Source organism: Varroa jacobsoni, unplaced genomic scaffold, assembly GCF_002532875.2.
Source record: "Varroa jacobsoni isolate VJ856 unplaced genomic scaffold, vjacob_1.0 contig00224, whole genome shotgun sequence".
Taxonomy (NCBI): Eukaryota; Metazoa; Arthropoda; class Arachnida; order Mesostigmata; family Varroidae; genus Varroa; species Varroa jacobsoni.
In genome coordinates this window covers 106,641-122,860 of record NW_019214431.1, presented here as the reverse complement: position 1 = coordinate 122,860, position 16,220 = coordinate 106,641, and the positions used below count along the sequence as shown (strand labels likewise).

General features: G+C 37.8%; 1 protein-coding gene across 1 annotated transcript in view; it reads right to left on the bottom strand.

Annotated features, from left to right (window-relative positions):
• Positions 1-13,186: 13,186 nt before the first annotated feature.
• LOC111270963 (uncharacterized) overlaps positions 13,187-16,220 on the bottom strand; it is a 38,120-nt gene continuing 35,086 nt past the window's right edge. The window contains exon 7 of the mRNA XM_022851458.2: positions 13,187-13,998. Within this exon, the coding sequence (XP_022707193.1) occupies positions 13,934-13,998 (65 nt within the window). The 3' untranslated portion in view covers positions 13,187-13,933. The remainder of the gene's footprint in view (positions 13,999-16,220) is intronic.

The following is a 16,220-nucleotide window of genomic DNA, read 5'->3' as shown; positions in this document are numbered from 1 at the left end:
TCTTAGTGCCTTTTCTTTTACAGCAGCTCAAAAATTGCTTTCTAGCGAGAGTATTGTCACGTGATTAGAAAGTAGATAGAGGCAGCTTTTAGGTAAAAAAAGCCCCAGGCAGATATTTTGTTCGTGTATGAAAGTGTCTTTGATTCAACTTGACAATATGTGGAATTTTTAGATGGTCTTATTGGCCAATAACCGTTACAGTGATCGTCAGCGATCTACGGATCGCTGACGATCACTGTAAACAGAAGCGGATTTAGGCCATCCTTTAGATGTGCCTAATAGGGTCGAACTCGATAGCCTTATAGTAAAAAAGAACTTGGTTAACTTGAAAAATGCCCGTGAGCAGCGTCACGACGTTTCAGGGCATACCGGCCTGTGCCATCTTAAAAAGAGTGACATTTCCTAGGGCATTTTCATATCTTGTGATCTAAGGGTCATGTTAAAGCGCATTGTTAATCACAAATAAATATAGGTTGTTATAAAACGATTCTCTAATAAAAATCTAATACGAGTGTATATATTTGATATTCCTTTTTTTGAAAGGTGTAGATATGTATTGACTAGCAACCGGGTTTGATTTCGCCTATTTTAAATAGCTTTCGAACTTTTTATAGTAGTTTGTAATCTTTTCATACATACTCGATTATGTAACTAAGACGTTGTAACTCTAAAGTATTGATCTTCATTGAATGCTTCGGTGACTATTAATTGAAGTCATAGTCGAAGACGCACACTTCAAGGCACAGTTATGAAAAGATATAGTCCTGAGACCTAAGCAATTTAGATACCATGAGACGGTCTTGAGAAATGTAATTTATAGCCCTCAGCGTTGCTGCACTATAACAACTTCATGAACATGATAAAAAAAAAATCTTAAAAAAATACAATTTCAGTACTTTGAGCTGAAATAATCTATATAAGTAACTGAACCACCTGGTATTTCCAATTTAAGACATTAAACACATAAAGTTCCCAAGTGATACTAAGGCCACAAAGGATCATGCTTACTATAGGGGTAAAAAGATGACCCATAGGCAACCTCTAGAATTTGGATGACGAAACATGTGGGACAGATTTATCTGCAGTTCGCTTCAGCGTTGAAAAGAGTGCTTGATTAGGCAATTGCTAGCGGTCTTCGTATCAGTGGTCAAATGCCCGTATTTTTTTAGGAGTTAATTGACTGCGACTGCGTAATTTCTGACTTTAGGGTCTTGAAATGAATTTTGTCTTGCTAGAATTGTATCTACTGATTAATTAAGAAACGCTAAGAGAAAACCTCTCTGACGCTGTACCGGTCCTGACTTATCCTGGTACCGGACCTGATGGCCCTGGTTAGACGTTGTCCTTGGCCTCCATTTGAAGTCCATCTCACTTCAGTCGCTTGAAAAAAGCGGTCAAGGGTGTGTTTCGAATGTTAGTCGACTTAGAAGCTTCATAGAAAAAGTTCAGACGAATGTCGTTTATTACTAGTTACCTAGCTAGTCTCAACAGTACAAGCTTGTTACGCGATTGCAATTCGTTCTGTTAAAGAGATTGTTTAGAATCTCGTACTAGACGATGCTTAATTTTAGGCAGTCCTTGTACGTATTTGCAGGCTTTATGTCGTCGAGAAGGCCATTTCCAACAGGGTTACGTAGCTATCGACTGACCTGACCACTGACGGGACCTAGTGTAAAATTCTCTTCTAGGAAAAATACGTTACCGTATTGGAAAACTCTACCGGGGGTTGCAGTCTGACAAGACTGTAACTGATACGTGTATCGTGCAGGAATAGGAGCCTGGCTACACGTTGTCGCGTCAACTTCTACCGGCTTTTGGCTCGACGACGCAAGTATGCGTATTGATGCGGGTCTGCTATTAAACTTTCGCCCAGTTGCGTACCACACTTAGCACTGCGGTGCTCACTATGATCTCTGTTTAAGTATAGATGATTTTCTTCTGCAATCAGTGTCTAATGTGGCGATAGAGGGGGCATTCTGCGCAGTGCTCGGGTTTTCTGAGCTCGGAAGTCAACTGGCCCCCTTTCAGAAGAAGCGTGCTTAAACGATTCACTGTCGGCGAAAAAATTTTGAAATATTAGCATGGCTGGCATCATCGGGCAGTCTTATTTAAATCACGGCAACTATACTGTGCTCTGTCGTTTTACCAGAGAAATGTATGACTGGTATACTTTAAAAATAAGTAAAATGCAACAGAAGTATTCTAAAAATGTCTGTTTTCCCTTGCCTTCTCATTCACATTTAACTTATGACAAATTTACCGACGTGCCCTTGTATCTTGAATGGAGTGCAGCTAACAATTTCCCGACTTAGACCACTGTTCCAGAAATTCTCATTTGAAATGATCATTTGACTACTTAAAATCTTTAACTCACTCCCACTAATTTATTTATTCCGGTGTGATCAAGCCACTTTGTATGATTTGTGATGCCTCCTGGTAGTTATCTTAAGTTTATGAAAATCTTATCGCATGAAACACTCCTGAAATCGGTAAATAGTAATTAATTCTGTTGCCTCCTGTGACCGGTCATCTTTGAAGCATTTGCTTGCCACTTATAATTGCATTAATAGAGATATTTTTGCGTTTCTCCGGTTGTCGTATACGCCGTTACTTGCAGCAGCTTGATTGAACCAATCGGCCTTGTTGGTTAGAACGTTAATTGTTAAGTGTAAGCTTACATAAAGGGAGTTTTTGTGAGTTTAGGCAAATTATATTTGTGTTTCGAGACGTAACCGACAGAATAGAATGCTGGGCGGCTCTTGGATGGATGCACATCTTCCAAATTCAAAGAAATAGTGCATAATGTACCGTTTCGGAGACCAGTCTAGGAAATTAAAACTCAGCCAGATTAGATTTAAACTTAAGAATGTCTCAGAAATTATGTATCCAGATAAATGAACTGTGCAATCCCCTGTCACAAAAAAGGACAAGCTTTTGCTGGACTTTGCGACATCGGAATAAGAGCGCCGCTTTCATTACGATATCGTCATATCAACGATTGGGGCAAACATATGACATACTTAAAATGTATCTCTATCTTGTGAATCAATGGCACATGAGAAAGTCAAGTACAAGTACGAATGGGGTTCGGTGGTATGAAAACAGCTCTTAACTGCGAATAAACATTGTTTTAAATACATATGAAACAGCAGCCATATCAAATTCGGTCACCAATTGATTGAATCATATTTCATTTTCTCTTTGTTTGTTAGCTCAACTGTCCAAATGACATGTTCCGAGTATTTGGGCCAGAAAATCGCTGTGATTCTAATTCGTCTTTATGGGTGTTTACTTTGGGGTTACTCGTAGCAGTTGTCGAAAACATTTCAAAGTTCATAAATATTTGTCTCTATATGTGACCCTTCTGTGTATTTCAATGTTGCCTGCCTTGGTTTAAAAAAATATGATCAATCTGCAGACAGCACCTTGATAGGATTAGCATATACAAAACACCATTGAAAAATTGATATAGGTTGAAATAAGCTTGTATTTAATTAAAACAGTAAATATTTTTAGTTTTTTTTTTCTAAGTATTTCCTTCTATCAAGTTTGAGGCTTTAAAAAAAAATGTATTATATCATTTAATGCAAATTGAAGATTGGCTTTTCATCTCATGTCGACTGCTTTATTCCACAATTTTTTATACAAGCGGTACACTTACTAATTCAGAAAAAAAGTTATTCGAAAAATATATTCATCGACAAAAAAAGTACACTAGCATATACATTAGCAGACGTATGCACGTACTAGTTAAAGTCACATGACTAGCAGGCCGGAATTGCTTCATAACAATCACGTTTCTTCTCAAGATCACGGAACAAAGACGTATGTGTACTTATATTGCAAATATCTTACTGGAAGACAGGGCTGAATGGGGAACTTTGTCTATCTCAGAAATATTTTAAGCTTTACATTCGGTACTCCCGTCGTTAAATGGATCTTTTTCGTCGTTAAAAAGGATTAGCTGAACAAATGGAGACTAATTCGAGCCAATCTATGCTGCCGTTCAAGGCACAGCAATCTACGTAATGAAACATAGACAAGGTGATGCATGTGCATAGTAGCTAGAAAGCCATAGGATGGACCACTAATGGGATGCATAGCTAATCTATTTATACTAACGAAATTGCAGATCAGAATAAACACCATATGATTTTCAGAAGCATACCATACATATGTTACACTATGACTTAAGAAAGGAGACCGCAGAGAAAACTGCAAACCGTTGCAGGGCCCTAACCGAAACCATTTCTTACTGGTGGAAGCCTTTTTCTGAAACAGTGCTCGCTTGCTGTCGGTAAGCAGTTTACAGGATAGCTGTCAAGTTTTTCGACCTCTTACGGTTTGAACAATTCAGTGTCCATAAAAGAGTTTGCGTACAAATCAGTAAGCAAACAGGCTGTTATAACTGATCAGTATAGGCTGCTATTCGAATGCATTTTAAGACGATTGTTAACATGCAGTTTCACGCCATCACATTTCCTGGTTTTTCTTGGCCAATCAGACTGTTCCATGCGAGCATTGAGAAGGTTAGATCGTAACTCTAGAAATTTGTCGAGGCGAGACCTCGTCTCGCAGTGGTAGACAAATACAAGGGCCACATACAGGATAGCCTAGTGGGAGTATCATACGTACGTATACGCATCTATGCAGATCGCATTACTTCATTCATAGATAAGAACATAATGTGAACGCAGTTTGCCAAAACTGTAAGTTAACACTCCGATGTTCCCTTTTCCCCATTATTTATTGAACGCACCAGAAATTATGTTATTATTTTTATTTATCATATCGCGAAAATCAACATGGCCCCTTTTTTTTTGGATCCGTTAACATTATGCTGCGTTATTGCAACAGCAAGTATTTGCGAATCTACGAAAGTTTTTTTTCTGCTTTTTCGTTACTTGTCCTTTTTTAGGCACTTTCAGGCCTTACACGTGGACCAAAGTTGAACACCGAATAATATAAATCAAAAACAGGCCTAGCATTTATCTCCCTCGAAAGAGTCTCGAACTAGCTGACTTAAAAATCCCACGAAAGATTCTAACATCCCAAGCAGCTGTCCATTTGTGCGTTAGAAGAGTGATCGTGGGCTGCGCTACGCGTGAGATGAAACTTTTTTTGTTTTGCAACAGCTAAGAACTTTTTAAAGGCTTAGTTCGGAGAGTTATTTTTTCAGACTTTACAAGATAGATACAGTCTTGACATTTTTACACTTAATGATTGAAGGTTGCATAAGTTAATGGAGTAATCATGCAGTAACGAATCGAAAACAGTATCATAACGTGAACTACAAAAATAGGTGTAACAGGAAGTTAAGTTTAATGTGTTAAAGTAAAGAAATGAAGTAAAATTTTTTAGAGGATATTTTCGTAATTTTGAATTCGAGATCAATTATTTCTTCTTTGAATAGTAGAGCCTATGTCCCGTTGGCAACTAAAGCAATAAAACAACCGACATTTCGCACAACAGAGAGTATAATATAGTATAGCTTAAATGAAACGACCGTAATAGGGGAACTGACAGAAAGTTATGAAAGAACCGAATCGGGGAAACAGAATCGCTCTCATTGGGTACTAAAATGCAACCGGCCCTAAAATTAATATAACGGGCTCTCGGTAATCGGACAACTATGAAGGCATAGCTCTGTGAGAAGGTTATTTTTGATTCAAAATTGTGTGGAACGTATTCACACGTCAGAACGAGCTGATGTGACAAGGTAACAGAACTGTTTTAACACTGCAGGATGTAGACTAGGTAACAACTGTAATAGATCTGTAGCCGTCCTGACAGAATACAAGCACACTGAGAAAAACAGGACTGTTGAACGAGGGCAACTGTAGTCGATATATAGGTGGTGTGAAAAAGGATAAATACACCAAATTAACGGGCTCCTTGAGATACGTTAACTGAGCGTTTAAATCAGGGACTGCAACGAGATGTTATGAACATATTAACCTAAACGTGCAATATTTAAGTTGTGTGGGAATCGGATGTAAACTTCGTTGATATTGAAATCAGATTAAAGAAAAAAAACAATATGATTGGATTGTCAGAAGATTGCCACAGAAGTATAAAATGGATGCAAACAAGATAACTGCTAAGGCGCATCCGAGTTGTATTTTACGTTACGTTGGATGGAACAACTCAGATTGCTTAATTAACGCGAAGCGAGTCATGTTGATCTATCTATTATATTATTAAAACGGATCAAATTATCTCCCGAAGAACTGATTTTTCAGGAGTACTCAATCAAGAGCACTCAAGGATTCGTTTCGCGTGGGATGAAACCGAGGTGACAAACACTTTTCTGTAAAAAAACGTTATCTTCTCAAAAGCTTAATGTTGATTTGATCACGTTGGTAACTTCATTCGATTAGCCATTGAAAGTTTTATATTAAAAAGGTTCATATTGGGAATTTAATTTCATTTCAATCTCGACAAGATAATTATTGATATAGAAAAAACCTTTCGATGTTTGACTTTTCTGAGGTTCAATTGATAATTGATGAAGCATGAACTATAGTAACGTATGTTTCATGTTCTTCAAGTGTGTGAATATTTTTCCGGAATAACAGTACTTTCGTTCAATCGTGGGCGTAATGCTAATTTGGTTAGTGATCGAAGTAGCTTGGTTTATAATAGAAATTCCTCGATTGAATGAATTTTTCCGTAAGAAAGCTTTTTTTCATTAATACTATAACATAATACTAATTTAGGTTCGTTGGTCCCTTTTTGGCGACTTCGAGGATCATTGAATTGATTTCTAAAAGGCTTTTACTAAAAAGTGGTCAACTTTTTGCAGCTGTACAGAAGAGCCACGAGATGTCGAACGACTTAGTAGCAACAACGTGGGCGAGAAAAGTGTCGCGATGTACCGGACTTATTGCCGTCATAGTGATTCAACAAGAAAACAGGATGCCCCTGTAAACAACAGCAATAACCCCCAGTTGATCTAAATCTTAATTATTCGCTTTCAAACAACCCCCACCGTATTAAATACAATCACGCCACAATTTTTTACTATCCTCAAAACAGTGAACTGTGGTACAAAACAGAATCTCGAGAACATTCTTGGGTACATTTTGTAACCTGTAATATTAATTTGTAACTGTGGATTAAAATAACGAAATGCGATGTGCAGCAAGGTTATAATAATATTTAAATACGAACGGGAAATAACTGCAACCGGGTGGATGTTTGGGAATAGTTAAGGTTTCGGTCTAGCTATTCGTGCACGGCCTAAAGTTTGTTTTATGTATTTATATATAAAAGTGAAGTAAAATTAATTGGAGTTTGATGCCTTGTTTCTTCAAGTAGTAGATGTAATAACAAATGAGTGCAATAGTGGCAATAAGTGCAGGTAGGTAAGATATATGGCTGTGATCAGTAGAGCGGAAGCTAGGATGATCGCACCCATGTGAATGCGTTATTAAAGCAGGGTAATTTATGGATTAAATCAGAGGAACTGAACTATTGGAATTAAACGGCGAACTTGATGCTGAAGTATCTTAATAGATCTGCTGTGGAGAGTATCTTGGAAAAATCTGAAGCAATTCTTAACTACGTAAACTTCAAAGCAATTCGTATCCTAAGAGAATTACAATCAGATGTAGGTCTATCGAATGATTTATATTAGCTTACATGTGTAGCGAATCATATTAGAACATAGAAAGGGTTACGGGTTAGGCGGGCTGCAACGGGATAACTGTAGTTCGTGTTAGACTAAATACAAGTTAAATTAAGTACTAAATAAACACGCAACAAGGCCCGCAGATCTGTCTACTTAGTACATGGCTAAAGCCTACGTGACTAAAACCACTCATGTCGGTTTAAGTGGGTGGGTGGGAAAAGGTATTGAAGTTGCATTTTGAAGTAGATAACGTGTGAGATTCTAATGCTTGGTGAGATATCTTTTTTTTTCAGAGCCTAATGTTGATTTGGCCAGGTTTAATCTTCTTTGGGCTAGTTGGTCAAGTCCTGACAAATACTCAAACAGTTATGTTGGAAATATATTTGTTTTTAAGTTCAACGGAGTAGACACAAAATTGAAGTCTCGAATGAATAGTTATTCTTTTTCTGCAATTGAACAACAACATATTGATTTCCGCGAGCATTTTTGAGATTTTGCAAATCTCTTTGTGAAAGTTGGAAAATTAATTAAATTCAATGGGGGAATATACAAAGAATACGGTAATGTATAGGGATAAAAAGATTCCAGGAGAAGCAAAGAGATATTTAAGCGTAACAGGTCTTGGTTTAAGAATAAGTTAATGTTTGGGTTGATTAACTTAATGAAATATTGGCGTTACTTTTACACAGGAAGAGTAAAATTTGTTTTGATTTATATTGGCGTTTCGAAATCCGGGCCAGTTACCTTTTCAACCTACGGGGCTGGTCATGGTATGGCTAAACCGTCCAACAGAGAGATAATGAAGCTACTTTCATAGAGCAATTGGCATGAAGATAAAAATGCTAGTGTGAATGCAACCGATCAGCTACAACTACAGCTGATATTAGCAGATTAATATAAAAACTATAGCAAGAAATTTTAAAGCTATTGTTGGAACATACATGTGGGAGAACGATATCTAGGCGGCGACATAATGTCTGCAAAGCGAACATCGACTGTGTCATTTTTTATGGTCAATATTACCCTATGTAGCCTAAGTTCATCTCGATTACATCCTTGTTGAAACCGGTTAAAGGCTTGTTTCAAATTTGCATTCTCTGTGGCCACGCGAACGCCTTCTTGAATGGACAAACGACCGAATCGACGTTGTCATTCCAAGATTTATTAAACATTCGTTCAATAACGAGCTCAAATCCGGACCGTACGACAGTTATATGTGCCCATTACTTGGCCATATTTTCAAGCAGCCGATCCTGCATTAACTGGCTAGCATAAAAATATGAGCACCTGGAAAATGTGTGGCCTTCTTTTAGATACTTTACCTATCGAACAACAGTTTACAGAACGCGCAGATAAACTTCTTTGTTGGTACGTTCGCCCTGCCAGAAATACAATGTATGTAATGATAAAAGCGGATACTATTTCATATTTTGAAAACGACACACTGTTTTCCTCTATGGCTTCAAGTTTTGTCTACGTCCTCTGAGAAGCGTACGTCTTTTAATAATGCCAGTTCTGGTTGCTTGCATTTGCAAACGACCAGCTTTAAACTGACCTTAAATCGGCTACCCTGTATATGACTGACACATTCCAAATACATCAGTTTTATTCAGATACTTCCACTACAGGCAGATTGCAGATACAGACCAACTATCGTCCATAAAAAGCGACAAGCATTCACGGAAAGGTCACACGCAACGAGTCACGCCTATGCAGTAAGTGAGCACAAATTAAGGAATTTAGACACCTCAGTGTTTCGTCGATCGCAATAGTTGGGCCTGTTGCACCGTATTACCTGGCATGTTTGCTTGTATAACATCTTTCAATTAAACTATACAAATCGAAGACTACTAGTGGCTGCAGCGCGGCCCTGAAAGTCTTCGATTCAGCTATGGAAGATCATCTTCGTAGTTGATTTGCATCTCTACCTGACTGGACCAGTTTGGGAGCACAGTTACCGCGAGAGACGGGAGGGGCATACGAAAACCTATTTGCGAATAATCAGGAGCTAAAGTGAGCGTATAATGCGGATTCTGGGCGAAAAATGTCTTTGAACACTTTTTAGACCTGGATGAATTTCACTTGGCCAAAGTGTGGTTCCACCAAGATGGTGGCAACTGTCATTGCGCAGTCAAAACAGTGACTGAATTAATGTGTACAGTAAAATTATTGAAATTAGAAGATCTAAATGAATTTATTATCTTTTTAAGGGCCTACTCGAGCCATGACTATACTACTTATGCGACTTACTGATACTGACCTTTTCCTGTGGATTTTTTCGAAAAACAAGGTCTACAGGACAATGCCTTATACAGTTGGGGAGCTAAAAAAACGTATGTTATATAATTAATTTATGTGCAAAGTTACTGAAAATTGCGTTCGCATATTTTGTAAAAAAGTTCCGAATTGTTGTCTAAGTGACAAATCACTTAAAATATAATGGCAAGCACGACGATTTGTATGACCCTTGTTATGGGCAAGTTCGACAAACGTGTATCATTTATCATATCAGACGTTTCAGATATATATAGACATACAGACGAATAGGATCACTTAGGTACTGTCTGCTTACAACGCTTAAAACTTCTAACCCCTTCGTTACACATAGTTTCAACTTATGTCACCCAAAACTATCCATATATTTTGTTCCACTTTGACCTAAAAGTAAACTCAGTATGCGTCGACGATGTTCCGTAGTTTTTCCATGTAATCCTCATACACGAATCTAGCAGTTCAATAATATTGTCCCGGTTATTTTCTACCTTGCTTTAAATATTCTACCGAACTTAAATATTCTATTAGATATTCTGGAGCAAAGCTCATGCTAACGGACGAGAGTTCTAGGATTAGTAAGTGAGGGTTTTACGGTATCAGATGAATACGTTATTAGTAGCACTGAAGTCTAGTCTGCATAATGCATTAGTCGTTAACCTGCTCTCAAACGTCACTTCCTCATTCTAGTCAACTTGCACCCCTCTAGCAGTTGCGGCCCTGTTTTCATGTGTCAGTTATCACATGGCTTAATTTCCGTTGTGTTTTATTGTAACCGAGCCTTCATCGTGCTCCCATTCACCCGTGACCCGATTAGGGTTGTTCTATACTTTCAAGCTGGGACTGACTTTAACCCTGAATATTCCGTGTTAATTCTAGGAGAAAGGGCGAAAGCCACATGATATCTCCTATAAATGTTCGATAGTTTTAGTCGAGAAGGAAATCGTCGATATTTCGATCCTAAGAGTTGCCGCTCGCCTCTTGTGCACATCGGCTCTACAAATATCTATACACATAACCGACGCGTACCCTTTTTACAAAAGAGGGGCAAGTATAAACCGCTTGTTATGAGAGCATTGTGTTTGCATAGGTGGCACTTTTCTTAAGGACACTTAACATAATGCGTCAATTTTATTACCATCCATTGTCAGGAGCCCGAGAAGGCTCCCACATAGGAGTCGGCTTATGACGGCAATAAAAGTAAGGTTAGACAGCTACTTAACAGATTAGAAAATAGCACTGTCATTCGTATGTGTTGATCTATGCTATGGGTCAAAAGACAACGACAAAATGTATATACAGGCAAAGGCCATTTGATGCTCCTAGGTAATAATCGCCGGTGGTTCTACGTGAGATCAACTATTAAATCAATTCCTCAGATTTCCTATGAAATAGTTTTTGCAATTTTATATATATACATATAAGTAGTGATTTTAAAAGGATTGCGCAAAAGAGGACTAGTTATAATGTCATCGAAATTTCGTATTTCAATAAGTAAACATAATTGCTTGTCATGCCCGATGGTTTTAGAGCTATTGCCGGTTCGTGGCATGTAGTTATTGGTTATTTCGGTAAACTCTGCTATTATGAATGTCATTGTCACAGTCATTGGCCTCAAAATTTCGATTATGACAGTATAACTTGCGCTTACTAACACGTAGTTGCCTCGTTTCAAATGTGGATTTGTCTAGATGCACGGAATTATTTTTAGCAAGGCTTTTAAATAAATCCAAAATGGGTAGAACCTTACAATTGGATGAAAGTGTAAAATGCTAAATTACTAATTAGACTATATATGCCTTTTACAGACGAATCATCAAAAAGCCCGCCTGATGCCATAGATGACGTATAGTTTAATTTCAATCGCTAGCTGGAGACAAAGCAGGCGAGAGGGCGGCGCCGCCTTGGGGTGTCCGGACGTAAGGGGATCGTAGCACTTGTAATGGACATCAGGGACATTGACTGTTATGAAATACTCACAGAAAATTAAACAATGAATATGGCCTGCTGTCCCGAGGTCCTTAAGAGATTTATGGATCGTTGGCATCATCAAATGCACGCAACCTGGTTGCTTGATGACAATGCCAGACCCCAATGCCATGCTTCAATTATTACCCGCATTATGCAAAGAAGTATTTAACGCCGTTTTCAACCCACTCATTCTTCCAACCTAAGTGCATGTGATTATAGGTCCTTTCATGCCCGAAAAAGGCCATTGATGGACAAGCACTACTATCGATTTACTTCGAGAAGCCATAGACGATTTTCGATGAGAACGCGAGTGATAGATATGGCTGTCCAGGAGCTGCCAGAGCGGTGGGGCAGGAAGCGTGTAAGAAACAAATAGCAGCACGCAATAAGAATAATTATTTAATCTAAGTAGCCATCCTATTCCAAAATCCGCAAGATTGCCTATGGTAGCCTAGTAAAACAGTGCATTTTAATTTACAATGACAGAATCGTGATAGCAATAATCATGTTAAAACACTCTCACACAAATGCTTTTTACGAGTTTCTCGCTGTAACTGATCTGCTGACGTCATTGGCTCATAGTTTATATTTGTAACTATTGCGGTTGAGACTTCCAGTCTTTACACCGTATTCCGTTCGCGTAGCTTTTTCTAGGCGACGCGTGGGCTCTTAAGTATATTTCAAACGGTGACTTGTAGCTTTGATCAAAGTTTTATGAACCCATACACTCACCCCATACCGTATAACCACTCCATTGTTCAGCTTAGATCCACCTGTGTTAGAATAAAAATATCGTACATGCTTAAAGTATACATAAACTAACTGTGGATAAAAAGGACAGGAAACGCAGCAGTACTTACTGATTATATGTATGCGTAGATAAAATTATATCGTGGTACGTAGTCTATTATTAAATATATAGAAGGTGAACGAAAAATTTGTGACAGATGATTTTTGCACTTAAATTAACATTATTAGAGAGTTCTGTTACATTACTGTCGTATGTGATTCATTTTGCACAGGCCGTAATCAGTTGTTCTAGAAACAGCTCGATTTCGTATAAAGAACGATGGAGTAGATTCTTTTGCGTAAATTCATGTGGCACCCAAACTATTGTAGGCAGCCTTTTTCGCTTAGAACAATCTGATAATGGATATTTAATTTTTTGATAATACGATGGCTACCAGCGTGTCGATCTTCCTCAATAAATTCATCAACTAATTGGTCAAAATTTCCAGCGCGACGGCGACGGGACCTTACGCCGTTGTATAGTAAATTTATCCTTTACCTAGATCAAAAGACACACGTAAATAGTTATTATTCGTTACTTAAATAACTATACATTTTATTTATAAGCGTTGTTGTTAATCGTCGTTCTTTGGCACAACAACAAGTGTTGGCTTTTTCGATCATTACTTGCGGGATCACTGTCGCCATTGTGACTTAGCGCATTTCGTTTCATCATCATTCTTATAATAAGCTATTGAACGGTACCGTAGCGAATGGCTTAAACATGACCAGACGGAAGATTTATACAAGGGTTATTATAATTGTTGTGGTCAACACAAGTTGTTCAATCGTTCTTCGTTACAAGACAATCGTTCTTCTCAATTCATATATGCATGAGTGAAATGCTAGAAACTAGTAATTCGGTGGATTGATGCTAATGATTCATTTGTGTAATAGCTTGTATTTGACCACGCACCGTAGCTGTGGCTGACTCAGATTCGATTCCTTGGTTGATACTTCTGTAATATAAAAAGTTCTATTTTTGTTGTATCGAAAAACAATATTCTTCTTATGCATCCTTCTTGTTGGCAGATATAGGGTGTGCTTTTGAACATCTCTTCGAAATGTCATTATTCAGTCTAATGTATAGCTGTTTAATTTATAGTATCTGTACTATCGCTATCACGTCGGCCGTTCCTGCGGCAATTGTTCAATTGTATCATGGTGATTATTATGAGTCTGCTAGTAGTTTTGATGAAGAGGTGCTTTCTTTTCACAATTAATAGCTTTCTGCTCAAATCCCGCTGAAGTCTTGTTCGAAAACTGGAGTCAGTTAGCACCACCTGATGTTGAAGGCTGATTCTGTCCCACACCCGAGGGGCTTGGGCCCTGATCTGGAATTCAGTCAAATTGAAACAGCATTACAGACCGAGCAAGCAAGTGGCAAACGTTCAGAAACGTAAACGGCAAAGACACAAATCTATATATTGACAGACACGCATGATAATAGTGGATTCAGCAAAGCAAAGAAACAGCTGGATAGCAAGTGGAAAATTAGAGACGTGGGATACGGCACCGCTGGACATATCTAATCTGTTCGTGTGCACAGGTAAACGATTAGCAGGATAGCAATTAACTGATGCAGTTTCAAAAAAGAACGCACTTTCACAGTTCTGAATCATAGTCTGTAACGAAAAAATCTGGCTTTAAACATACGCAAGATTCGAAGTAGTGCACCGATTTTGCTTGTTTTACCGATCCAGACGCAACACATTGTTTTCCCTATCAGATGATATAATGTGAAAGTGTTGCTTCGAAAACTACTATACAATACAGATCTCCGCTTGTTAAAGGCCATCATGTTTATATTTGATGTTATTGCAGTGTTAATGTTTATTAGTTCTTACGGATAGTCTAACCAATATGAGATATTTTAGCTTTTAACAAGCATCTAGCTAAAAACATTTAAGACGAGCACGATCAGCTGAAGTAAAAACTCGAATAAGGTTGGGGTTAGTCTAAAAAAAAACCTTTTCTGAAAACCTTTCTTTCATAGCACATATTGACCCGAAACTTTCAAAGTTAACATTTACGCAGTGCACTAAAGCTTCATCCCACTGTGCATAGTAAAAGAAAACTTCTACTTAACTTTTATCGGATTGGATTTGAAAATACTCGCAATTCATCTGAGTCCTATCCTTCCTTGATTTTTTTTTGTCCTATTTTTCTTGACGAACTTGAGCCACACAAACTCGAGGCTATGTGAAACTTTCTGTTCCAATCAGGGTTCCTGATGTATATTTACTAGGCCATTATATAGTCCTAACGAATGTGCTGAACGCGGTCACGACTATAACGAACAAGCAATTAGCTTGTTTTTGCGGCGTTTTGGTATTTTTCGTTGACAACACGCGACAAATGTGTGAATTCTATTTCGACTTGAATGATATAACAGTTAATTAGTTGCCATTGTCAGAGTTGTTCAAAAATAACAATGAAACGTAATAACGAAATATTCACTGATTTTAATGCATTTACGTTAGCTGTAACGTGTGCTTACGTGTTCGACTTGGGCAAAAAAGCGTATGCACGTCACCAAGTGGAACATATCGCCTGATGCGCTTTCTATTCTAATTCATTTGTTCTAATTAAAAAAAGGCTAAAGACAACTAGACGGTGAAGGGTATTATTTGTCACATAGGGTAGGAAAAAATCCAAAGCGAACGATTCGGTTGGAAGCCGACGTCGGCCTTGGATCGAGATATAAAAGGGCAACTATCAACCGAACGAACAAAGATTACTTGATAGATAATAATTATGACAAGGATATAAAATAAAATGAATGTAGGCTGCCTATGGATAGTTTCAGATTGGCTTGGCAAGTTAATTTGATTACAGCTGAATAAGTCCAATGCCGTATAAAATATTCGTCATATTTATTACTAATACGAAACCTATCTGATTAGTTATGTGTCGGCTACCAATAAATTTGGCGTTGGACTGAGGCAAATTATCGAAATCGTCGTTTTTACATTAGCTCTACAATGCAATGAGCGGTGCTGACTGAATTAGTAAAAATAAACTTTCTTTTTTCGTTTCATACATGTCGAGAACAAATTGAAAATGTAAGATCAAAATCGAAGGGAATTCCATATTTAAACATGCAAATTCTATGTAGGTAGAGGACCTTTTTCAAGTCGTTCACTAACAGCCTACACTTAGGAGGAATAGGAGGAGAGATCGTTTATTTCTTAACCAGGATTCAGATCTGTAGACTAGCAGTACATCTGTATAAATGAATAATTATTTTGGATTCATGTGCCCAGCTGAAACAATGATAAGATTTTTGGATTTTACTTTAGCTTCTCGTGTGTGTACCTATCACTGCGTTGTCATTTAAAAAGCAATAAGTTCAACTTAAGATTAGCTTAACTGACAAAGAAATAAGTGTAAGTAATATTTGAGCAAGCAAAACTACGTTGTGATTTAGTTGTCCAATGTCCTTTTCCCATATCACCGCAATGGAAATTGGCGTTGTGATTTTGAGTCAATATACGAAAAACTCGTAGGCATTAAAGCATTTTTTTAGTATCTTGAAACAGAATATTTGAAGAGC